This window comes from Sycon ciliatum, chromosome 4, assembly GCF_964019385.1.
Source record: "Sycon ciliatum chromosome 4, ocSycCili1.1, whole genome shotgun sequence".
Taxonomy (NCBI): Eukaryota; Metazoa; Porifera; class Calcarea; order Leucosolenida; family Sycettidae; genus Sycon; species Sycon ciliatum.
The window spans coordinates 20,174,972-20,200,108 of record NC_088646.1 but is presented as its reverse complement, the minus strand read 5'-3'; the positions used below and the strand labels follow the sequence as shown (position 1 = coordinate 20,200,108).

General features: G+C 47.8%; 2 protein-coding genes across 2 annotated transcripts; both read left to right on the top strand.

Annotated features, from left to right (window-relative positions):
- Positions 1 to 6,985, top strand: LOC135814916 (neutral amino acid transporter 9-like; the record flags this gene model as incomplete). Its single annotated transcript, XM_065328115.1, is given in 5 exon segments — positions 1 to 68; positions 421 to 525; positions 1,838 to 1,986; positions 2,504 to 2,593; positions 6,191 to 6,985. Coding segments are annotated over 5 exon segments (573 nt in total). The 3' UTR covers positions 6,360 to 6,985.
- An 11,091-nt stretch (positions 6,986 to 18,076) lies between these two features.
- LOC135814914 (calcium/calmodulin-dependent protein kinase type II subunit alpha-like) lies at positions 18,077 to 25,037 on the top strand. Its single transcript, XM_065328113.1, is given in 5 exon segments — positions 18,077 to 18,575; positions 18,578 to 19,256; positions 22,218 to 22,479; positions 23,717 to 23,998; positions 24,444 to 25,037. Coding segments are annotated over 4 exon segments (1,416 nt in total). The 5' UTR covers positions 18,077 to 18,346; the 3' UTR covers positions 23,963 to 23,998; positions 24,444 to 25,037.
- The last annotated feature ends 100 nt before the right edge of the window (positions 25,038 to 25,137 follow it).

Genomic DNA, 25,137 nt, shown 5'->3' with positions numbered 1-25,137 from the left:
TTTTCAGCATGCGCGCCCACCATGTTGTCATACCAGTTCTCAGAAACCAACGTCGACCCATGAGCAATGTAAGTCTCGTTTATTGCAGATATGGGAGAGTGGTGGGTTAGGGAAAGTCCCCTACGTAGGGCCTGCCATATTACTGTTGGTGTAGTCACAGTGAGAAACTCAACATTGCATGTCGGTGTGGAGGCTTGAACTGGTAAGACTGTGCGCACTGTGGAATCAGACTCAAGGCCAATTCTACTCCCGACATCCTTCTGTGTGTGTGTGTGTGTGGCGGGGGGGGGTCAGATTCGTTTATTGTGAAATCGGTCTTTTCTTGCAAAATGTGCAGGTTAGGCCAAACCTCATACCGTGCCAGCTTTTAAGCTCTTACTTTCGCATTATGTGTATGCTGTGTGGTGCGCTGTGGTGTAGATGCGTGATGTGAACATTGCCTTCGCGTGCACGGCACTCACGTACCTCCTGATAGGTATCTTGTTCGCCGTGTTCTTCCCCAACGCACCGTTCTGCACACAGCAGGTGAGCATGCAGCTCTGATATGTCACATGGCGTGTCTTCTGATCTGCACTAACCATAGATATAACTTTTTTTGTCATTGCTGGGTAGAGCACAACGGGCTACAGGAGCGGATCCAGGGGGGTTCAGGGGGTTCAAATGAACCCCCCTGATTTTTTCCGACCATAGTTCGGGTGTGACCACGAACCCATGTCCGTGCGACGTGCTCTCCCCATGCTATGGCCTGCAGGCCAGAGCGGTTCGCTAGCTATGCAGCTTGGTATATCTATTATGACATAGTCATTGAACATTGTTGTCTTGTAGATCTACGTAGCTGTAGATAATACAAAGACTTAGATCTGCACACAGGCTGAATATAGATCTACAGCTACGCGTTCGCTTCAGAGAAAGAGGTGCATGCATTTGTTGAGCTGCTGCGGAAACTTCGAAAGTAAGTATTAGTTTCTATAACTAGATCCTGAATAGTGGCCGTGCAGTACTGTAATTGTCGTCACCGCTCATGCTTTTTGAGCTGTCTTAGAGTTCGTCGAAGCGTCTAAAAGAGGCAGGATCAAGACCAGCTGCCATTGAATTTTGGGGACACTCCAAAGAAAAGTGTAGCCACTAGTGTCGAAGGAAAAACAAAGAGCGAAACTTTGAAAATCACCTTCAAGTTCAACGTCCTATCATCCAATAATCAAAATTTCTCTGAACTGGGGACAATTATGACTGAGACACGAAAGATGCAGGAAGCCTGCCTTATGGAACCTACTGTACAGTGGAGTCAACATCGGGTGGCTCGGAGTACAAAATTATGGACAATTATTACAGACAAGCTGCTGGAAAGTACCAATCAGCTATCCTGAAAATTGAAAATTTCTTCCTTGTGCTGCGTGTCTTCAATAATAGCTGCAGAGTGTTGAAAACAGGGGTACTGAAGTTACATTTGTATAGCAGCTGGCATGTTCAAGTATTATTTGGTGCTGTACCCATAACGCGAACGTGTGAACTTGTTATACAATCATGTACATGTGTATGTCATCATTTTGTCATTGTGGGTAGGGTGGGAAAAAATTGAACCCCCCTTGGAAAAATCCTGGATCCGCCCCTGGGCTACACTATGAGTGCCTGCATGTGATTCAAATGTTGCCACGCTTAACCTGCCTACTATGTTAGGGCACAATACATGCCAGCATGACATCTGGAGCTCTGCACATATGATTTCGGTGATATCACACACCACAGTGCGTCACTCCTGACCATCCTAGCACCTAATGACCAGCATTTGCACCTGAATGTTCTCTCTGCACTGACATGACATGATGTTCACCTCCAGGTGTTTCTGGACAACTTCTCGTTTGACAACCTGGCTGTGTTCAACATCCGCGTCATGCTGGCAATTCAGTTCATTGCCAGATTTCCACTGCGTGCGTATCTGCTACGTGTTCGCACACTGCAGAATGTGCTAGGATTCACCCACATCAGGTATGTTGCACCCCCCCCCCCCCGTCAATCTCGCTTGCCGGCTTGGTGCAATCTCAGTACGCGAATCCCCTATTGATCCAAGTGCGCTTAATCTTCATTTGCAAATATATCACATTCTCATGCTATACGTGGTACATCCAGTATCATAACAGGCCATGAATTACCTAGTGGTTGTGACTGCTGGCAGGACAGTCACTGAATGGAACTGCCCCTGTCCTGTCTTTTTTCGGGCAATAGAAGGAAACTCAGTTTAAAAGTATTACGCCAGAGTCTAAGAAGAAAATACTGTATACAGTGTTGAGCTGCCCGTTCCACTATCAGACCCCCCCCCCCCACACACACACACACGCACGCACGCACACACACACACACACACACACACACACACACACACACACACACACACACACACACAATGCAGTGACTCACTGTTGACAGACATCACAGATACACATGGATGCTTGTGACTTTGTGTGATATTCTGTGTGCAAACCCGTGTAACATGCACCCACTACAGCCAACCTGCAATATTCATCTTCAACTGCATCACCACGTTGGCATGGATACTGATTTCCCAGCATGCTGCTAGACCAGCAGATTTCATCCGGTAGGTGCTGGCTTTGTGCGTTCAATGTCCGCTGTCTCTCCTGTCTACGGTCCTGTCTGCATGTCAGTGGGCAAGGGGCGCGGGTGCTTACCGACTGAGGGGCAATACTTTAGTCGCTGGTACTTGTACATGTAGAATTATGCCGCTGAATCCTCTTGGAGCCTTGGCTCTCAGTTGATATTGCTGCACAGAGCACCGATAAATCTGACTGTCATATACGGTTCTGTTACGAATGTTGCCATACTGACCACATGCACGTCACTAGTAGAGCGCGGGGGGGGGGGGGGGGGGGGGGGGGTAGCAAGGCTATATCCACCGCTGAGAATAGACTGCTAAATCTACACTCTGAACCTGATTAGTACACGTGCATCGAGTGATGAAATCCGACTGAAACTAGACAGAACTACAGTAAAACCTGTAACTAAAGACCACCGTGACTAGCGACCACCGTGACTAGCGACCACCGTGACTAGCGACCACCGTGACTAGCGACCAGCCTGGTACTACCGACCACTTCACCAGGCACGGACGGTCTCACGTTCAAAATGCACTGTGACTTGCGACTACCTGCTGAACGCGACCAGCGACCGCTTATTCTTGTCCCAAAGACAACTTTGGACCCGTAACTAGCGACCGCGATGTAGGAAATCAAATGTTGCTCGAAGCTCCTTCTTGAAATTTTGCTGATTTTCCCAAGGTCCTGAAAGTGAAAGGAATCTTTCGATACTACAGCTGAACAAATGAACGCAGGTCATTTTGACTGTGCAGTCGGTGTGGACTGCACTGCACCTGTCAAAGTTTCAAGCCCTGTGAAGAATAAACATGATAGGAAACGTCTTGGAGAGCGCATCGGACGCGCTCTCTGATCGATGTTACTACTCGGAGGAGAAACGAAGACTGAGCGGCTCCGTCACCCCAGTCATACAGACGAATCGACGATGGCATCAAGGAATCCATAAACCATGCAGCACCACAAGGTCCTGATGCTGACGGATCGCGTTCATGCAATTGAGAAGTCTGCACAACAAGGACAGTCGGTACGGTTGATTGCATGAACAAATTTGAAGCCCAGCGCAAAACGAAACATACACAGGGCCAGGGAGCGTTTGACTCCTGGCTTCAGAAGTAGCAGCTGAATTTGATGTCTGCAAAAAATCAAACTCTTCTCTCTCTCTCCCTCTCTCTCTCTCTGACTCTCTCCATCTCTCCGTCTTTCTCTCCAAGTGTTGTTTGACCTAAAATAAGAATGATATTGCGCAAGTTCTGGGGAATTGTATTGGCCTGCATTTTGACATACATATCATCTAATGGGATCCATATATGGTCACGCAGTGCAAACCTCCAACTAAAGACCACCTGGTACTAAAGACCGCTTTTGCTGGAACCAAGGGGTGGTCGGTAGTCACAGGTTTTACTGTATTTAAAAAATGAGATCGTCCGCGTAGTAGTGCGTGCTAGCAGCAGCCAAGACAGTGATTATAAGCCGCACTTTGAACACTCAAAATTCACCCCAAAAAAGGGGTGCGGTTTATACTCCGATGATCAAATCAACACTGAGACGTTCATTTTGACATTCTTGTCTCCAAGGAAACTGATCAAATTAACGGTGATAAATAGCGTACTGTTAACCGCCTAATATTCGCGACGTAGAAATGTTCGCGTTTTCGCGATGGCCATCAGATCGCGAAAATTAGACAGCGCGAATTCAAATTTTCAAGTGCGAGTACTTGTACGAGTGATGCTACATGTACATCGATCGACTGGTATGGTACTGTACTACTTGTAGTGTACTACACTTGTACATCCTGTCCTGTCCTGTAGAGCCACTGCCACAGGGGTCACGTGGGCCCCGGAGGGGCATCAGAGAGGAAGATGGAGCACGCAGCCTGATGACGCCGGAGATGGTGGGGCAAACGGAACCGGCGAGAACACACGCATACATGGCTGAACGAATTACGCTGCTGGGCAGTCGGGCGCGGGCCAGTCCTCGAGCACCGGTGACGACCGCGGCCTTGCACAGACCGAAAGCAGCGGGCACACACAGCACAGTGCGCAGCACAGCAGGTATCCTGCACATAGACTTGCCGGGGCTCGGAAGGCTGAGGCTGAGGTGCGGAACAGCGGTGAACAGCTAGACCACCCTTGCTTCGAAACCAACGCCCACAATCTCCACAGTGGCAAGCCCCTCGCTGCTCAGCAATCGGCTTTGCCCGCTCAACCACACATTTGTGGCGAGCACGATCTCCAGGGCACGAGAATGACCGATTGCAATCCGCACGTACCACTGGGTCAGGCTGAGGCACATTCTCCACAGGCTCGGCGTACATAGTCCGCCAGTCAACGCGGGACTCACAGGCGATAGGGTACCATTCCTTGGCGAGGCCACAAACTCTTAGGTCGGAGACAACGCAATCCTTCCAGCGCTTGCGGGGGCCATGTGCTGGGCGGCGTGTGGGAAGTGAGCCAAACAGGATCTGTCTCGGCATCCGGCTACTGTCCATTCGGGCAACATGGCCCAGCCACTCTAGGCGACGCTGTGCGACCTTCACGCAGATGGTATCAGTGTCACCCCACATCTCCAACAGTTGGGCGTTGGTCGTGTGATTACTCGTACATGCAGACCTGAGGACCAGCGGGCGCTCGCCATCTTCGACGTCTTTGCAGCCCATCGAGTGGAATCTGTACGTAACCTTTTGAGAGCAAACAAAATTGAGATCATTTACGTTCCTGCTAACTGCACTGGAGAGTTGCAGCCCCTGGACAAGGGCTTCAACGATCCGTTCAAGAAGGCCATGAAGGAAAAGTTCTGCGAGTGGTACGCAACGGAGGTCCGCGAAGCGCAGTCTTGACGAGGATCGCCAGTGAATGTGAACCTGAAGACGTCGGTGATGAAAGAGCAGCATGCACAGTGGCGAGTGCAGGCCCTAGCCAAGCTTGCACAGGAAAAGGAGTTGATCAGGAAGTGCTTCACGTCAACTGGACTCTGAACATTCGTTGCTCTACTAGTACTTGAGGAGTGTGCGCATGTCTTATCATGATTCCATATTTATGTCCATATTGCATGCACATACTAGCACTGATAATGTACAATCATACATTCAAAGGTGAATTACCAGTAGCTATATACCACAGTTTATGATCCACCTTCTTCATCCTGTGCCCGTACAAGAGGCGTTGTATAACTCTCGCAATACCAAAAATAGGCTTATGTCCTTCAGCAGATCATAATAGTGTATGGTGTCTGGATAGCTAGAATCGCGAAAAATAAACGTCGCGAACCGGTCCACTTTTCTGAATCGCGAAAATTTAGTGTCGCGAACATTAGGCGGTTTACAGTACAAGTAGATGTCAGTATTTTGTGGCAAAAAAAATGGGGAGGGGGTGGCTTATACTCGGGAAAATACGGTAGTATTGTTTATAGTTAGAAGGTGGTCAGTTCCCATCAGCTTTCTGCCTGCAGTGCCAAGTGATCAGTCTGACCGTTCGTTGTCATTGGGAGGTTTTTTGGAGCTTGCTGTGTTCATGTATGTATGGTCTGGCCGCTGCCTGCTGCATGTGTTCACATATACACATGCATTCACACATACATGTACACAGGTACGTGGGCGCAACGACGGGACTGGTGACGCAGATCATCCTACCGCTGGCCTGTCAGCTGATGTTCCTGCGGCAGAACCTGCTGCTCTCCTACAGAACCATGGCAGGTTACGGGTTGCTGGTACTGGCTGGTGTTGCAGTGCTAGCTGGACAGTTCACGGGGGTGTAGCAGTATGTATGGCATGCAGCTCATCTTGAACACAGTCAGGAGAGAGAGAAGGTAATAATACCACTGTATAGCAACTACAAACCCCCTTTGATTCACGAGCTGCAGAGAGTGCTCAATGTCATAGACAGATACAGCAACTATAACTGTAGTTAATGGAACACACACACACACACACACACACACACACACACACACACACACACACACACACACAGCATCTTCATTTCTTTGTGGGAATAGGCTGCGGCCGTTCCGATTCTGTCATCCCAGGTTGCGCATGCCATGCCGGGTGCACATCCAGTCGCAGCTAGACTTGCTCTGTGCATCTCTGCATGCCAATCTCTGCATGCCAATCTGAGCTTGATTTCTGACACAACGTACTGACTAGTACTTGCCGACTACAGAGCGGCATGCAATGCTTGGCTAAGCAGTACACAGCACACACAAGAATGTATGCATCAGAGACGGAACTATGTAGTGAAGCGCTGGACGCTTCTCCTTATAGTCCAAAATAGGTTCTAACTAGTTCTGAGAGTCTTGAGCCAATTTTTATCATTGCTTGAAGGAGTATCTTAAAACGTTATCACTGGTTTTGATTCACTTTCGAATTTCGTACAATTCTTGAATTGTGAATAATGCACTGACAGAAACGAGTGACGTGCTGTGTGAACGTGGAGCTCTGAGTTGCCACAACGTATCTTTCCGAGTCCTTGCTTTCTGTGTGAGTAATGTAACAATGTGTACTAGACCAATGCCAACGTTCTAGCATTATAAAGGTTTAATGAGAGGCCATTCGACCCTGGAATTTCTGGTCTATGTTTTGTATTGAAGTATGCTGAGATACTTTGTCTTAAATCCAGTGCTGTTCGGGTCCCAAGGTTAGTGTCATACTGGAAGTAATGCTAGACATGATCCTGCGGCAAGGATGCTGCTCAATTATTGTGATACTTTCACATGCAGTAGTACAGGACTGTTGGTGTCAGGCCCCAAAATCCAGTTGATCCGTCGTCTGGGCCTCAGCTTTACAAGCCGTACAATGGGAGGGAGGGAGGGAGGGAGGGAGGGAGAGAGAGAGAGAGAGCGAGAGCGAGAGAGAGAGAGAGAGAGAGAGAGAGAGAGAGAGAGAGAGAGAGAACAGGAGCGAGACAGAGCAAAAGCTGTATTTTGACGCCGAGTTTCACACTAAATCACCGTCACCCGGTAACTGACTCGGAATTACAATGTCGTGTACGCCAGGGAGCCAGGAATGTGTGTTTCTTGCCTCCATGGTGCACAGCAAAACCTAAACAGTATTGTTTGCATTCACGGTCTGCATCTTTCATTGAAACTAGTGAGTATTGTGACTTGTAAGTAATTACTACAAGTGGCATGTACAACAGCAACAACTTGGACTGCTAGTACTAGTAGCATTAAATACTCTGTTTCCAAACTAATGTCTTGTGGCACTGCCAGCACATGTACAGAGTGTACAGGTACTTACGAGTTAGAACATCACCTGCCTAGCCAATTCTGGTCTATCAGAGTGTGCTGATTGGCTGCAGTACTCTGTGCTCAGTTAGCCACACCTGTTTGGCCAACTTGGTGTCATACATACCAAACAAATTTATAACCAGGTTATAACGGCAGGAGTATCTCAGTCAAGTGATATGTAGCTCCACCTGCCCCAAATGCGCTCTCTGCTCGACCTCATTCACACCAGCAACGAGACTCCAAGTTATCAATTAGGGGTACCATCCCAGTATACCTTTTTGAGATGGGGGAGGGGGGTGCTGACTCCTGGTACCCTGCACCATCTGCACGGCTGCATTATCTTATGTTAGCCGTTGGGTACTACTGAAATAAAGATTATCATTAAGGGGGACTATGGTTTCGTGGGGTCAAAAATGAAGTTTCGAAATTCTAACTTTTTGTGCTTGCTAACGGTTCCACCTGCTTTCAAGGGCTGGAGAAAAAAATTTGAGCAAGTTCCGTTGATGCATTGCACAGATATACGCATCTAAAGTTGCACGAAATAATTAATATGGTATCCGGATGTGATCGGTAGACCTACCCTGTTGTTATTGGTAGTTCCGTCAGATTGTAGACTAACCACAGCGGCAACATCGAATCACCTGTCTGACTCTCACTCTCGGTGTCTGATCGATATGAAAATAATAATAATAATTACCGGTACTACTAGTACATGTATGTAGCAGTGGTGAGGCTTCCTGCAGCTTCATTCAAAGGAAAAAAGGTTTCAGAGCAGACCCGCTCTCTGCCCATTCACTCTGCAAACTCGAACTCGTTTCTCAATCAATTATTAAAACGTTTCGGCAAAATTGCCCTCATCAGGTATGCAATGGTGTGCAAGTTTGCATGCAATTTGTGATGCTATGATGTGCTCCATCGCACCCACCGTGACGTGCCAGAATCATAAAGATAATGATAACTAAAAGAAGTGTGATACCAACAACAATTATTCAGAGAAGACAATGTGGTGATAAATTCATGCAAAGCGCGAAGTGCTTTCACACAGACACCCGCGGTGTGACCACGTGTATAATTATACCGTCATTGACATTGTACCTATGGCCTGTCCTCTTGCGTATGTGAGCAACACGGTGATTCCAGGAAAGATTGGCATCAAAAGGACACCAAGATGCCTGTGATGATCTACAAAAAGAATTCTATGTTAGTGGACCGTTTTGCGTCCTAGTAACTTGTACAAGTAGTTCCTTGGTCAGAACGGGATTATTCACAAAGCCAATCACGTGAAACCATAAAGTGAGAACCAAAGAAAAAAGACAACCCACATTCGGTAATAAATAGAACACTCAATTGAAGTGTAAGATTGAACACAAAAGCTTGACAAGAAACCGTAGTTCCTTGCAGTTCCTTTGTCCTTTTCTTTCCTATTATATGAAGTACCGTCGCTTGTTAAAGGTTAGTTGGAACGTCTACACGGCAAACACAATCTTCTCTCTATACTAGTCTTCTGCAAGACAGAGATGGTGTTACAAAACACGGTGTTTGGAATGCGAAACGATGAAGGTGGTTTCACGATACCTTACGTAAGCCGGTACTTGATTGCATAACTACATTTGTACATGTGCCAGGTACTGTACATCGTAACGTGTATTTGCGGCAGTAGATTTAGCCGTCATAATTTGGTGATGATTGTGTGTGTGTGCAGTAGGAATCTTGACCTTTCACAGTTTCGGTAGACAACTCCATAATGACATAATGACTATGACTACAGTCATGTACATGTACATCATAATAAAAATGGTACCAGGGAGTGGTATTTTACGACTCCCTGAATGGTACTGTTCATTGTAAAAGTCATGTACAGTATCTGCATCCTAGTACTACAGACTACTATACATGTACGTGTACATTGTAGATAGAAGAGATACTGTAAAACATGTTATTTTCGGTGTAACTTTAATTTCGGTGATTTCGGTAGAGAAAACAGGCACCTAAATTTAAATTACACCTAAAAGGCACTAGAGTATGCACTGTATGTGAAGGGGAAGCTGGCCACCTAATTTTACATTACACCTGAAACCTGGCAGGTCCCTGACACCGAAATTTTAATGCACCTAAAATTACATGTTTTACAGTACAGTGCATGTAAGTGGGAACGTGAAAGAAAGTACATGACGTGATGGATACCTGAATGCGACGAGGGAGAGGAAATGAGCACCGCCCTTACTACATGTACAGTGAACCTCTTTAGGACGAACATCAAGGGACCAATTATATTTGTTCGCAATAACGGGAGTTCTTCTTATCCATTATGTTTTACCCAGTGAATACACAGGGTTTTATCCAATTCAGTTACGAATACTAGTTCTTCTTAGGCAAACATTTCGATTTGTCTTATCAGTGTTCTTCCTAACGAGGTTTCACTGTACATTGTATATGGGGCTCATTGAAACAAGAGGTGTCGAGCACCTTGGGCTCTACCTATACGGCCAGAATTGGCTACGGAATACCTTTACAGGGAAAGAAAAACTACAAATCTCAAGCTATTCTTCACCATCATCATCAATAAGGACTCCGAAATTCATGAACCAGTTTTTTTCGGGCATTCTCTTCAAATGAAATACAAGCAGCCACAGCCAATGAAACATAGGGATAAGTAGCATCACAAGGGTGGTAATTTAGCGAAGAAATTATGCACAAGGGGAGATAAGAAAAAAATGCCTTTTAATACCTTTACCATTCTACATGACATTCTACAAGTCATGTACATGTACATGTACATGTGTGGGTATATAAACCAGTACTGATCCAGATTAATTTTACTCATTGCTGTTGTCTGATGATCGCTTAGTGCGTGAAACTCAGAGTAGTGCGCACTCTCCTGGACAGCCTGGAACCTCTCTGTTTTTAGATATTTAACTAGTCCAGGATTCCATCACTACACGAACAGTAGGCGTACCAGCATCACAGTGTAGCGAACGTGGCGTTACTGCATGCAAGTACATGTACAATCATGTACATAATAATTACGTACATGTTTAACTTTTAGCGAGTCTGTTGACCATGGTTGACAAAGCGTCAAAGTTCGCCGTAAACATACCCTTTGCTGGTTGGTTACCTCCTTCGCGATTTGGTGCATTGACAACACTGTCTCTTACATCTACCTCTACCTTATTCCATTACTTATCACTCGTCCCGTCTCGTTATCGTCTCCTGCGGCTAATGGCGTTTCTCGGCACTTGTGCCAGTGGTTGTGAGACTTATCCCGTCATCCCCATCGTTAGGCGCTGCATCTTCCGCTAGGGTTTACCGGGGGTTAGCGGCCGTTGTGAGTTCCCTTCGGGAACGGACACGACCATTTTTGTTGTAACTTTTATCACTCGTCCATGCTGCCCATCATCATGGTCTATGATCACAGGCGCTGAATGTTTCTGCCCCGTGATGATACCTGTGTGCAAGGCTACGTCGGAGCAGATGCGATCCGGCCATGCATGACAGGCACTGGCAGCTGCCTGCAGACCGGAAACTGATTCAGACGATTTCCGTGCAGGTGCCACGGTTTACTGGAGTCAACGACGTAGACCTACGCTCGTGCTGACTCGGAGTTGCAACTCAATATTCATCCTCTTCTGGTTGTATGACACCATCCTGTGCAATTCTCACTACAGAGGTGAGCCTCAGCATGAGCTACTACTAAAGTACTATGTACATCATCATTGTATGACTAAACATGTCGCCATTTGCATTACACTACACTTGAATCATGAACTCTTTCCTTGACTGGCATCAACCGTGGCCAGGCATGCAGTGCTGTCCGTCTCACCGACCCAACCAAGCATTGGTAAGGTCTGGGTTTGCTACTAATGATACAATCATGTACACACATACAATCATGTACAGACATTGCTGTGTGATCATTGTACAATCATGTACATTGTACATGACTACATGTAAATATTAGGCCATGGTAAAAAATAAAGTTGATTCTCACTTCTCAGGTCATGAGCCTGTGAAAATCGGTGCGAGCGAGCGATTTTTTATTTTATTTCCCACAATTTTTTTATTTCCAAAGATAGGGTCACACATAATTATGTACATGGTCACATGTTCATATATTCAGGCCAGGGAGTAGAAAAATACCGGTATTTTACTACTCCCTGATTCATGCCTTTCGCATTGACCGTTTTCATGCGCGCATATGCATGCATAGAATTAAAAAAATTCGATGGTGCGCCGCCAAAAATCGGTGCGCGCGTACTTAACTTGAGAATCAAAGATAATTTTTACCATGGCCATAACGTGCCCAGTGCCGCGGCCCTGCCGCGGCCCGCCATGCATGTGTCACTCGTGTGAGTGGCAGCATGAGTCGCTAGATGGGCAGACGTGGATACATGCTGCTCTACTGCCTCTACAGGACAAAAGCCTACAACGATAACTGGATAAGGCGATACCAAGTATCAAAATAAATTGTAATTTCTACTTGTAGGAACGAAAGTGGGGACAACTACATGACATTGTATTAGAAGCAAAACAATACTAAGTATTATCAATATCAGAAGCATTGATACCAACAATGAGAATAAGTGCCGAACATGATGATCACAACAGCAGTACACGACGAACAATAATGGCCAAACTCGACCACACCAAACATTGAGGATTACGAGTACTTCAACAATAATTTCTCGTATTTAAAGTCCGAGGTGCTGAAAAGGGAAAAAGTCTGAAGAGTGGGGGAATGGTGCTTTATGGCATTGTGTTGGACCAATACCATGAATACAGGGAGTCGTGACAGAGCTACAATTATTTGTACCTCGACTCCCTGGTTCAGATCAGGGGGGTTATAGGTCGTGATCTGTTGTAGATCAACTGGCTGATCCAGACCATGGAGCATGGAGCATGTGGATGGTCTTTTTTCTTTTCTTTTTTTACTATGTTCACATAACCAGCTCGAAAAGAATAAGGAAAGACAATGGTACAGAGACTAGGACAAACGTGACAACTAATGAGCAGGCGCTGCACCGAGACGCAGCAGTGATGGTGGGGCATTGATGACTCTGCCGACCTGAGGTCTCGGCGTCACGGCCAAAAACACGCACCAAAAACAATGAAAAAAAAGAAGATAGAGCACGGCTGTTACGACGCGGCCAGAATCCAAGATGGCCGCTGGAGTCACGCGAGCAAAATGAAGCCGCTTTGATCGTGGACTCGAATCTAGGTCTACGATTTTTTTTCTTTTTTTTGGAAAGGAGCATTGAACATTGTCATTGGATTTGTTTTCGTCTTCGAAGCATCTCGTTCATGGAATTGTACTTTGTGATTTCTTGGATATTTTGAACAGAAATAAAAGTAGATGGTGTAGTGCTTCATCTGTCTAAACTTTGAACGGACTGCCAGTTTAGTTGAGGGACACTGGCAGCGCTGGTTCTATGGAATCAACACATGGGGTCAGCCCAGGATCTCGGAACGACCAATCGTACGAAGCATGACCATTGTGATTATTACCTGCCCTCCTCGAGCTTTAATACCCGGTACCTGTAGTCACTGCTTGGAGCTATAACACTAACAGTAGAAGCATATTGCAGTGATGCAGCGAATTGCCAGCCTGAGGAAACCCGCCACTCACACGCTTCCACAGTGATACAAACTGAAGCTCTGGCACAGCACAGAGGATGGAATTTTGCTGTGCACCAACAACCTCAGGCTGGAAATAAGCTACAATAGTAGAAGTAGTAGTACGTGTATATGTGTTGTAGTACGTTATTGTGTGTACGTCGTGTTTACGTTGTGTTGGTGCATGCGTGTGTTGCCAGGTTGCTGTGGTGTGAAAAGCAGTCTTCGTCTTGAGTTCGTCATGTCCAGTTGTTTTTCCGTAGTCGTCTTGTAATAACGAAGACTGCTTTTCACACCACCGCAACACGCGCATGCACCAACACCACGTACACACGACGCACACAAAATAACGCACAACACACGTGGTCGTCGGAATGTACTAGTGCTATGTTCAGGGCTCTCTGCTACGCTTGCGTCTCTGCGTCCGTGGCAGAAGCAGAGTGTGCTGTGGCAGCGCATTCAAGATGTGTGCTTGTGCACATGCATACAGCCGGTTAGCCGTGTTTCGTATGGAGGAATGATTTCGCTCCAGCTGATTGAAGGCAGCATGGATGGACTCTGCCCCCTGCTCATTCAGTAGCCCCATGCCCATTTGTAAATTTTCCAAGCAGCTGACTGCATGGGCCTCAAGAAGGTGAAGCTTTGGTGTGACGTTGCCACGACCACGCGAGACAACTTCCTGCGGCAAGCTGCAAGAAAAACAGAAATATTGGCACGCAGTTGTGAGAGCGAGTTAACATTCGGACTTACACTGGTGGATAATCCTACATGACAAGCTGCAAATTTAGAAAATAATGAAACATAGCGGTCCTTAACAACAGTAGCAGCTTGCACTAAACACATCATTTGATCTCTCTGTCCTGCACTCGCACCTTCTGCACTAGCCTCTGCTCTCTTGGAGATGACATGTGCGGGTGCAGAACAGAGATCACTTAACACTTTTTCCTGCAATGTGTAAAGGAGGACGTCATGGATGACCGTCTCCGTGCAGTACGACCACTGCAATTGGTGGAAGACACCCTTGTAACCGGGGTGCTGGTCCAAACAGCAGGAGAGCCACCACCTCCACGGGCCTCAACTCTCAAGTCTGTCACCCTCTGCACTGCTCTCGACAACACGTTTAGTCAGGGCATCAAACACTTTCCCAGGGAAGCGGCTAGAACATCACCAATGGTGGAGGATTCAGACACTACTCTCTGAATAGGAGTGGATGGGGGGGGGGGGGTGCTTGGGTTGTGAGAACAATTCTCAACGTGGCTCTTTAGGTCGCAAAGCCTCACCTGCACTGGGCAGCCTGTTAGCGGCGCCTCGTAGAAATCGCACTTCAAGACTGACTGCTTGATGATGTCAGCCACAATAGTATGTGGTGACACTAAATTATCTAGACAAAGTGCATCTTCATTTCGTGCTTTGCTCCAGCCAACATGAAATGCACTTCGCACAAAACAAATGTTTGCAGCATGGTGTTTCCAGAGCAGCGTCTACAAACAACGAACAAATGCCACACATTAATAAACAATTATTGTTCATGCTGCTCACGAAAGCGACTTGGGACAAGGTCAGCACCAGTTTTCAAGCTACCAGTCGCTTTTTCGGTGACATTGTCAACAGGAGTCAGGGTGGTGCTGATGGGGATGGGTGATGGCTTTGCAAACGGCACCTCACATTTTGCAAGTTTGGGCGGTCGTCCAATCACACCCGACCCACAAACACTACAGTTACTATCCTGTGCCTCCCACAGTTTCATTGCCCCCCCCCCCCACACCCCCCCCCCCACTAATCCTTGCATACCTCTCTTTATTCTCCTGAGCATTCTTATACCGTCGTACAACTGCCATGCATGACGCACAAAATAATTCAGGATATACATCAGCATTTTTTTGGTCTTTTTTAATAGTTGGAAAACAAGATTCTAACTCAGTAATATGATCCGACACAGCATATTTCTTAGAGACGCCTTTCTTCGCTATATTACTAAACTTACAACCACTAACACGGCACATCTGGCGAAGTAGCTCCCTATGCCTATCCATAAGATTGTTTTTGGTATTTTATATTTTTAGACAGGCAATTACAAACTGGCCTGAAAAAACAATCGTAAAGGAGCGTAAAGCTACGAGGACGACTCCTCACACAACATAAAGACCTTACCTTCGTACTCCAACAAGAACTGAAGTTTACAAAAACGAGGCACCCACACTAATAGCTGCCAGAAGTTGCTGGAGACCATCGATGACATCCACACAGTGAAGCACAAGAAGAAGAAGAACGATCCGGCACGGACAACTATTTCGACTTCGACAATTTCTTTTGAGAGAACAAGCTGCACGTGAGTGTAAAACACCAAAATCTTCGTAGTAATCGGCCTGAAACAATACTCGGGGCCCCTAACACGACGGCAACTCGTGAGATACTTCCCTAAAACAATGAGGCTGTCAAGGACAAATTTCAAACATGTCAAGAGGTCCTCAACGCATTCTCAGCAGGTCACCTGCGGCCTCGTGCCCAGAGGATTCTGGCCGCATTCAATGCATGCGTAACAGCCGTGAGAGCTGTACAGGTAAGAAAGATGCAAAAACCCAAGGCTTAACACGAGCGATTGTGGGGGAGAAACTGTCTTAGCATCATATAATAATACTATTCATAGGGAATCGACTGCCCAGATGCAGAGCCAGTTTGTGCTGCGAAGATGGCGGTAAACATTCGTTTTGAATGATTGCATTCTCTTGCTGTGGGGAGGCTGGGATAAGAGAGCGGCAGGGAGGGAGTTCCAACCGCTGATGCTGCAGTGTGGGAACGAGCGCTTCAGTGCCAGCGGGGCAGATGCAGGCAGCTGGTGTTGGAGCTGGTGGTCATGGCCACTGACAGCACCGTGCTCGCTGCGAGTTCTGGGGTTGGTAGAGATGATGTGGCGCGGTGGCAACACAGAGAGCAGCTGCGGAGGGCCAGGCAAGTAGTGAAGCTTGTACAGGCAGGCAAGCAAGGCAACAGTGCGGCGGATGGCCAGGCTGAGTAGGTGTGCCCCAGGGCCGATAGCATGAAGCGCGCGGCGCTGAACATTGTTCAGACGCTGGAGGTGACTCTGCGCAGCTCCCATCCATACAAGAGGCGCATACTCCATGACTGGTCGTACGAACGCCTTGTATACGGTCGTCCGGCCGGCGGGGGTGAGTATGTGGGCGGCTCTGTTTAGGACCCCAAGCCGTTGGCGTGCACGGGTGGCTACGGAGCGTAGGTGATCGCTGAAGGTCAACTTGGCGTCCACCTTCACACCAAGGAGGGTGATGGTGGTTGTCTCGGGCACCAGTGTGCCACCAAACAGGAGTGGGGGGAGATCTAAGCCGGTGCGTCTGAGGGTGGCTGTCATGGCCTGGGATTTGGTCGGTTCAAACATCACTTTCCATGTACGACCCCACTGGTGCAGTCGGTCAACGGACACCTGCAGTGACTGCGCGGCGACTGTTGGTGTCTGCTGGGAGGTGACTAAGCTGTACAAAGTTGTGTCATCAGCATAGGCTTCCGGGATGACTTCACACTGCGTCCCAGTAATGTGGGCTACAGCGTAGATCTACATTGTAATTTGTATACATGTACATGAACTGACTGGTCTGTTGTAGCAGAGAAAGGTATGACCATGATGACTTGCGGGACTGCAGAATGTCAATGACCACAGACGGTCGTGGTAACTGACTCTGGGCCTGTGGATCCGCTCTCCTGCGAGTGACACAAATGGGCGTGAACCGCACTGGAGCATTGTGCTGTCATGTGGAATGGCGACTGTCTGTCAGAGTGTTTGTCACAGTGTGTTTGTGTACATGTGTGTGTGTGTGTGTGCGTGCGTGTATGCGTGTGTGTGTCTGTGTGCGCGCGCGTGTGTGTGTGTGTGTGTGTGCGCGCGCGTGTGTGTGTGTGTGTGCGCGCGCGTGTGTATGTGTCTGAGGAGGAGGCAGTGTAGACATGATGGGGATGAACGAGTACGAGCGTGCACGGTGCAGGCAAGGCGGAGTTCTACGTCTAATTATTTTTACTGCGGAGCCACAGCCACAGGCGCAGCCAAGGGCAAGGGCCTACGTGTAGCAGGTCCTAGGGATGTCACTTCTATTTTGACACGGACGCCGGACAGGCTCTGCATAGCACGTGTTTTACGCGTTTCTTGCTGCACTGCACTGAGTCGGTGTCGTGAAGCCAGTGTCTTTATCACCCTTTCTGTGACATGATTTCACGCATCGCAGCCTAGCCTTGCTCCTGATCATGCAGATCCTGCGTTGATCCTACTACAGCTGTACTGACCCTAGACTTGTTTGTGGGGTAGGTCTACGGATAAAATCATGGTTATGTTACGCATGGCAGTGTCTGGGCCACAACGACAGACCAAACCGATAATTTTACATGACAGACTCAGTAGTACATTGTAGTACTGTACGTGCAACACCCAGTGTTATCGAGGCCGCAAATCTGCGAGACCCGGATTGGCTATGCCTGCTGTTACTTGTTAGCACCGGTAAAGGCGGTATGCGCCCTCATCATGCTCATGTCATGATCATGTCACCTGGCGCGAGCGCTAGCGCGCATGATGCCAAGCAAGTCACTTAGTGCGTTGACACATACATACACAGACAAAAATTATGTTGAGCCTCCACATGCACGAGGCTCTACAAAACTTCAAAAGGGAACTCCAGCTCTCTTTCTCTCTGGGTCTCTCACTCAGTCTCTGTTGCTATCTTTGACTGTCTCTTTCTTGTCCTTGTGTTGTCTGTAGTGTAGTGTAGTGAGCGTTGACGTGGCTATGGTGGTTTAGTGCTATGAACGAACCGTTGGCGTTGTGTTGGTCGTAATAGGCCCTGGTCGGTAATTATTTGGCTCCGTCAATCTCTTTCATACGACCCACCGTCACTTTCGGATAGAAAATGGCATCAGGTCCGTCCTTTCAGGACACGTATGACATCCACGAAGAAATCGGTCGTGGCGCGTTCAGTGTGGTACGACGTTGTACGCGTAAATCCGACAGCAAGGACTTCGCCGCCAAAGTGGTGGACACGAGAAAAGTTTCCGCTCGCGACCTGCAGAAGCTGGAAAGGGAAGTGAGAATATGCCGCAAGCTGGAGCACGAGTTCATCGTGCGTATGCACAACGCGTTCGTCGCGCCCAGAGCCACCACATGGTGTTCGACTTGGTCACAGGCGGCGAGCTGTTCGAGGATATCGTAGCCAGAGAGTTTTACTCAGAGAGAGACGCCAGCAACTGCATTCAGCAGATCCTGGAGAGTGTTCGCTATTGCCATAACAGATCCGTGGTGCACCGCGACTTAAAGCCAGAAAATCTATTGCTTTCCAGTCGCAGCAAGAGTGCCGTGGTGAAGCTGGCCGATTTCGGCCTAGCGATTGAGTTGGAGGATGGCTCGAACGACTATCGCTGGCACGGCTTTGCTGGCACGCCGGGATACCTGTCCCCGGAGCTTCTCTTCCACTATCCGTACGGCAAGCCCATCGACCTGTGGGCGTGCGGAGTGATCCTGTACATTCTGCTGGTTGGCTATCCGCCGTTCTGGGACGAGGATCAGAACAAGCTCTATGCGCAGATCAAGAGTGGACAGTACGATTACCCATCGCCAGAATGGGATACGGTCACACAGAGTGCCAAGTCGTTAATTGACAGCCTGCTGGTGCTGGACCCGAACAAACGCTTCACCGCCGAACAAGCGCTCAACCACCCATGGATCCAGAATCGCGAGAGAGTTGCCGCCAAGATCCATCGGCAGACGACGATCGAGGGACTGAAGCGACTCAACGCCAGAAGAAAGCTCAAGGGGGCTATTCTGTAAGTTGAAAGGGGGGGGGGGGGGGGGTGCAAAATGTTCTTCCCTTTTGATAGAGTGCAATGAGATGAAGATTGTGGTTAAAATTGAAGTTGATAAAATGCTCGACGCACTGGGGTTACATTACTCCCTTTGATGACTACTAATGGGACATTCGAATAGTACCAAACAGAAAAAATTCATTTGAAATGAAAAATTGGTTATTTTGTGCATGGATTGTCTCGGGAGCATAAATACTTCAAGTGAATGTGCGGAAATGGCCACTTGCTTGGCATTTGATCAGCAATTTCTAATGGTTACTGCAGGGAGTAGAACTTTTACTCAGATGTTGGTGAGCAACTTCCTGATTCCGTGGCCACTACTACTATCTGGAACTGCAGAGCTCCAGTCATTACATCGCAGCTGCTTTAGAATTTCAAATAATTATCCTAGACAAGCCACGATTGGCACCTTCCATGAACCACTGTCCGTGTGCTTCGGCTCAGAAGCAATCATCACTCAAGCGGCTCTGAGGCTCAACAGCACGATACATGGCCAGCCATGCCCGCCGATTCCGGGCCCTGTACCTCATCTGCTCAGAGCCCTGCACACTCTTGAGGGGAATACCAACCTCCGTAAGGTCATACTTTGGTGGACCATGGGCAGAGTGGACCTGGGCCTGCCTCTGTACTTTCCGGTGGCATCACCATCACCATAGAGGTACCGGTATGCCTTCACAGCCACTTGTGCTGGGGTCCGCTCATCCAAGCGCAAGATGTGGCCCAGAAGGCTCCACCTTGAGGCCCGGAGAAGAGTGCTGATTGGGACACTGTCGGTGCGCCGGCAGAGCTCCTCGTTCTTGATCACCTGGGGATATTGGATGCCGATCACACTTCACAACTGTTGGCGATGGAATGAATCTACGGAATTCAGTTGCCGGATTGACTTGAACCCCATGTTGACATGTTATAGTTCGTATTGGGAAGATGTATGCCTTTAAATGCAACTGATGGTTGTTGCATCCTACGGTTGATATCTTCTGCATCCCCGATGAGTGATCAAAGCCGTTCACACATGTCTCCATGTCTCATTAATCCGGTCCGCGGCACGTTAAATCGCTGTGTGCTCTGTTTTCTGTTGATTTATTCGAAGTGACCAGTTTCCGCTGAATTCACTGTTAATGATAGGCAGGATGCTGCCAGTCACCAATCAGTATTAGCTGTGAATATTGCTGAGTTATGAGTATTGGTGGAATAGTCGTCAAAGGTTTGCCTTCCGTCCTTTCCGCTGGTACCATCCTCCGAAGGGAAAAAGAATTAATCGATTTATCGTTGCCCAAAATGAAGACTTCAGAACCAGTATAGAACTGTAAAACTGGAAAATTTCGGTGGAGATTTATTTTCGGTAACTTCGGAACAGGTAATTTTTACCTAAAATTAAACGCGACCCAAAATTCTACAATGCCATGCCACACAGTGTGCAAAATGCATTTTTGAATCTGGAAAACTGGTTTACTGAAATTTTTGTTCTGGTGAACCGTTGATTTTGGGAAATACCTAACATATTACACCACCGAAAATTCCCGGTTTTCCAGTACTCAGTATATATGTGTTGTAGGTGGTAATTCCGGAATAAGAAACGCAATACACGGGTAAACTTGGAGTCATGTTGTTGGTATGAATAAGGTTGGCCAGAGAGTGTGTATGGTGGAGGTGGAACTAATTCAATACAATCGTCATGTATAATGATACATGTTCAGGTTTATCCCCGATTCCCCGTGCCTGATCTCATTTTTTTGTGTAATAATGCGGCCAAAGACAATGAATTATGCGAGGAGTATGAATTGATTAGGCACTATATGCATGCGCTGACATTGTGTGAAAAGTGCACCGGTGGCGGTGCTAGCGGAGCACCCAGGTGAGGCACACTAGCCAACCAACGTTGCGCACTGCACTGTAGACCTGTCAGCTGCTACTCACAGTTCCATCAGCGGACTTCGACTGGGGACATGGCGCGCCAGTGATTGCACGACGTTGCTGTGGATACTATGCCTTTCGAGTAACACTAACTCTGATCAGTCGCAAGATCACACCTCACAATTATCGCATTTCCCTGAATGTAAGTCACGCTTTCTAACACTTAACTTCAGGGCCAACAAAGGGGGTGCAACTTACAATTGAGCATGATTACTACTGAAGTGATTATATTGAAACGATATGACATGGACCTGGAAATGGAGAGTGCGACTTACAATCCAGTGCGATTTACCATCGGGAAAATAGGGTGATGATATTGGCTCATGTTGACCAACCCTGCACTGGATGGTGAGCTGCAAACACTTGAGAAGGTGGCGAGTAAATGGTGGCACCTCTTCCATGGGCTGTGACTGTCAGGGATGGTGAGAAGATACAGTCGTGCAGGAGCTAGCACAGCATTGACTGCGGCGTAACAGTGAGATGGACTTCTCCGCAGTCTTAGCTGCTGCTATTTTCTCGGTGCCAGTTCCCGCAGAGCACGGTCCTCGCTGGCACTATCAGAAACCGCGCTAATAAAAGCTTCTTGGCGCTGCTGCTGTATGGCAAACAGGTGCAACGTGACGCGGTGCTCTCACTAACGTCAAGAGTACATAACCCGGTTATGTACTCCTGCTAGCGTGTAGTGTGTGTACAGGTATATCCAAGAGTAAATCAGCTCTTGTACTCTTGTACTCTGGGTCTAACAATAGAACTGCAACACTAACGTTCGATCACTCCATTTGTGAGGTGACTGAGTGCTGAGATAGTTTCCTTGGTATTATTCTGCTCTGGAACCGTGCAAGTCACCTCTCCTAGATAAAGATTAATGGAAGTTCCCCAATTTTTACTGTTGCTAGTCACTGTATCACTACAAGTATAGTGGCGGCACTCGGCTGTCATCTGACATTGGCTTTGTGTATGCTGATCTGCTATTGGCTGCTCTGTTGCCGCTATGGATTCTGACGACAGGAGTACTATTGTTGCACGGCGTTTGTCGGTGCCTCTTCTCGGTCTCAAGAAGAAGACGTCTGAGACCGGCGAGTCACCGCTGCTGATGTCCCCGCAGCCCGAGGAGGAAGAGGACAAAGTGCCACCCGGCGGTGAGGAGATCATCCAGCGGACTGAGAGCATCGTGACCGCATGGTGGACTGGTGACTGGAATGCGTTTGTAGCGCTGTCGACAAGGGACTGCTCCTCGTTCTTGCCCGGACAGAATGCACGTGCCATCAAGGTAGGTTTCACGAGTATGCAATCTGTGTCACAGTGTTTGCTTGTTTCTCACCAGTGCTGTACAGCATGCTACTGTTACTGTTCTTGTCGACTGCAACCGTTTGCAAAGCCACTTGCTGGGTGTACAGGGTAGATGTGTGTGTGTGTGTGTGTGTGAACAGTGGCACGGTGTGCCTTTTCCAGCCCAGCAAGGTCAAGGTGTGCATCTGTATCTACTCGTGATATCCTGGTGTACTCTAGGCGCGTCGCACCGACTTTGGAGGTGGGGCGGCCATGGAAGGGGGGGGGGGGGGTCTGGGGTCCTCCCCCGGGAAAAAAATTCAAAATTGAAGCCAATTTAAACACACGGCGAGGAGACAATAATTTGATAACCGCAATCAATAAAACTAGCTGAACCGACATTTGTGTCCTTTATTCATGCAATGTAAAAAAAAACTTGTTTGAATCCATATTTTTTCCCTACACCATTTCTTCATAATAATTTATATTATTTTCATCGTTTTATTGCACATCGTCTCCACCGTTTTTACATTGCATGAATAAAGTACACAAATGTCGGTTCAGCTAGTTTTATTGATTGAATCCAATTGCAAGCATTTCCGGGCATTTGGTGCCATTTCAGTGTACGGTAACTACAATGAAAGACTTTTTGATTCTGCAAAAAACCAAGAAGATGCTACGATCGGGGACAAACATTACCCTCCCCCGGGGAAAAAAATGAAGCCAATTGCAAGCATTCCCAGGCATTTGGTGTCATTTCAGTGTACATGGACTTTTGATTCTGCAACAAACCACGATCGGGGACAAGGATTTGCCACGTTTGCGCTGAGATCATCGTGCTTTGTTGCAGTGTGCTAAAAAAAAACGGCCGAAAAAGTGGGGCGGCCATGGCCGCCCCGGCCGGTGCGGTTCCGACGCCCTTGTACTCACAGTAGACTGGTGCTGATCAGGTGTGCATGGGGCCTATTCGCGCGGCAAGCACTTACTGCATCTGCTGTGAGTCTCGGTTTCATTCCTATCTTGTCCACACTTGTTGTCGGGCAAGAAAATTTCCTGGTGTCCAGCTGGTGCATTGCAGGGTTGTGTGCTTCTCTCGCAACATGTGTTCATGGTTCGTGATGAGTGTATGTGTGCACGTGTGCGCGCGCGTGTGTGTGTGCATGTGCATATGTGTACATGTGTGTGTATGTGTGTGCGTGTGTGTGTGTGTCCATGTGTGTGTGCATGGTACATTGCAGGGATTGGATCATCACAAGTTCCACTTTGACAACTTCAAGCCCTCCAACATTTCCACCAACATAGTACAGCCGGTGGTTCATATGTACGCCGATGACTTTGCCTCCGTCCTCTACTGCCTAGTGGTGCAGCAGGCACCAGAGGGCGGTGGGAATGTCACCTCAACACAGTATGCTGTGACGCGCAACTGGCAGCGGGCACCTGACGGCAGCTGGAAGTGCATCCACGTCCACCGATCTACCATCTGAAAACCGAAGCATGCACCGTGCATGGCCATTTTTAAAGTGAGTTTCTGGCAAATTACCCAATGCACACCGATTGTGCTCTTGATATTCTAAGTCCAATCCAATCATTGATGTAAAAACTGCCCTATAGTCTAGTGAGTAGAATGGTTTGGATTCCTTGCTAGAACTAGTCCATCGTAATCACCAAAGTTGCTGTCACTATTTCAGTCTCGTTTCAGAAACGCTGTTCTGCATGCAATTACCGGCAATGTTCGGCCTTTCTAATTTGACGAGCACCGCAGTAGAGGTTAAATAAAAACAAGGACAGGATGCTTGGTACGAGATATACACTCGTTTAACGTCTTCACCGAGCACACGACTTGTCTATACTGTCTGACAGGATTTCCAGGCTTTGGCGGTGACTGCATATATCAAGCGTTGGTGAACTTGGCCGTATTGTGCAGTTCCTGACTCCTTGCTTTACTTCTTGTCATTGCGTGCACAGATAACTGGCTCTCTGGGTCTGAGTACAACCCAGCGGCAACTGGTAACGGTATTGTCTATAGCATGAATGTGCTGTTGGCCCGGTGCGCCGCGGCTAACTCCATTCCCCCAGCTAGTTCCAGCAGCTACCATCGACAACCGACAACCGCAGCAGAATAGTGTGTGAGATGGCTGCTCTCCCTGCTTACGCCCTATCCCCACATGGCTGTGGCTACGTCCCAGGGCCAATTCATTGCCATCAAAGTGTCTTCGACTTATCAACCTACCTTTTCTAGCTGCTCCCATTTTCCGATCTACCTAGTGACTCTCAGTGTTTCTCGTTTATACTACTTTTTCCTCGGTGAAAGCATAGGGGGGGGGGGGGAGATGTCCAGACTTAGGCAAATGCGTAGTGTTGTTTCATAACTTTATTCTTACGATGGCCGGTGGTGTTGTTGTAGTCGTTGTTGTTGTTGTTGTTGTTTCGGCCCGCCTGCATGCCACACTTAACCCTAAAATCTTGTTGTATCCATGACACCCATTGATTTAGGGTTCATGGACAGTTCAATGTGTGGAGGTAGTCAGCATATTTGCTCGCTTCCGTTTCGGGACTGAATTTTTGACAGGAATCTGTGATTAGTTAGGAAAGGGTTTACTCCCCACACTGGAGGTCGTGCTTTTCCAGTGATTTGTCTGCATTAGAATTAATCTAGCTT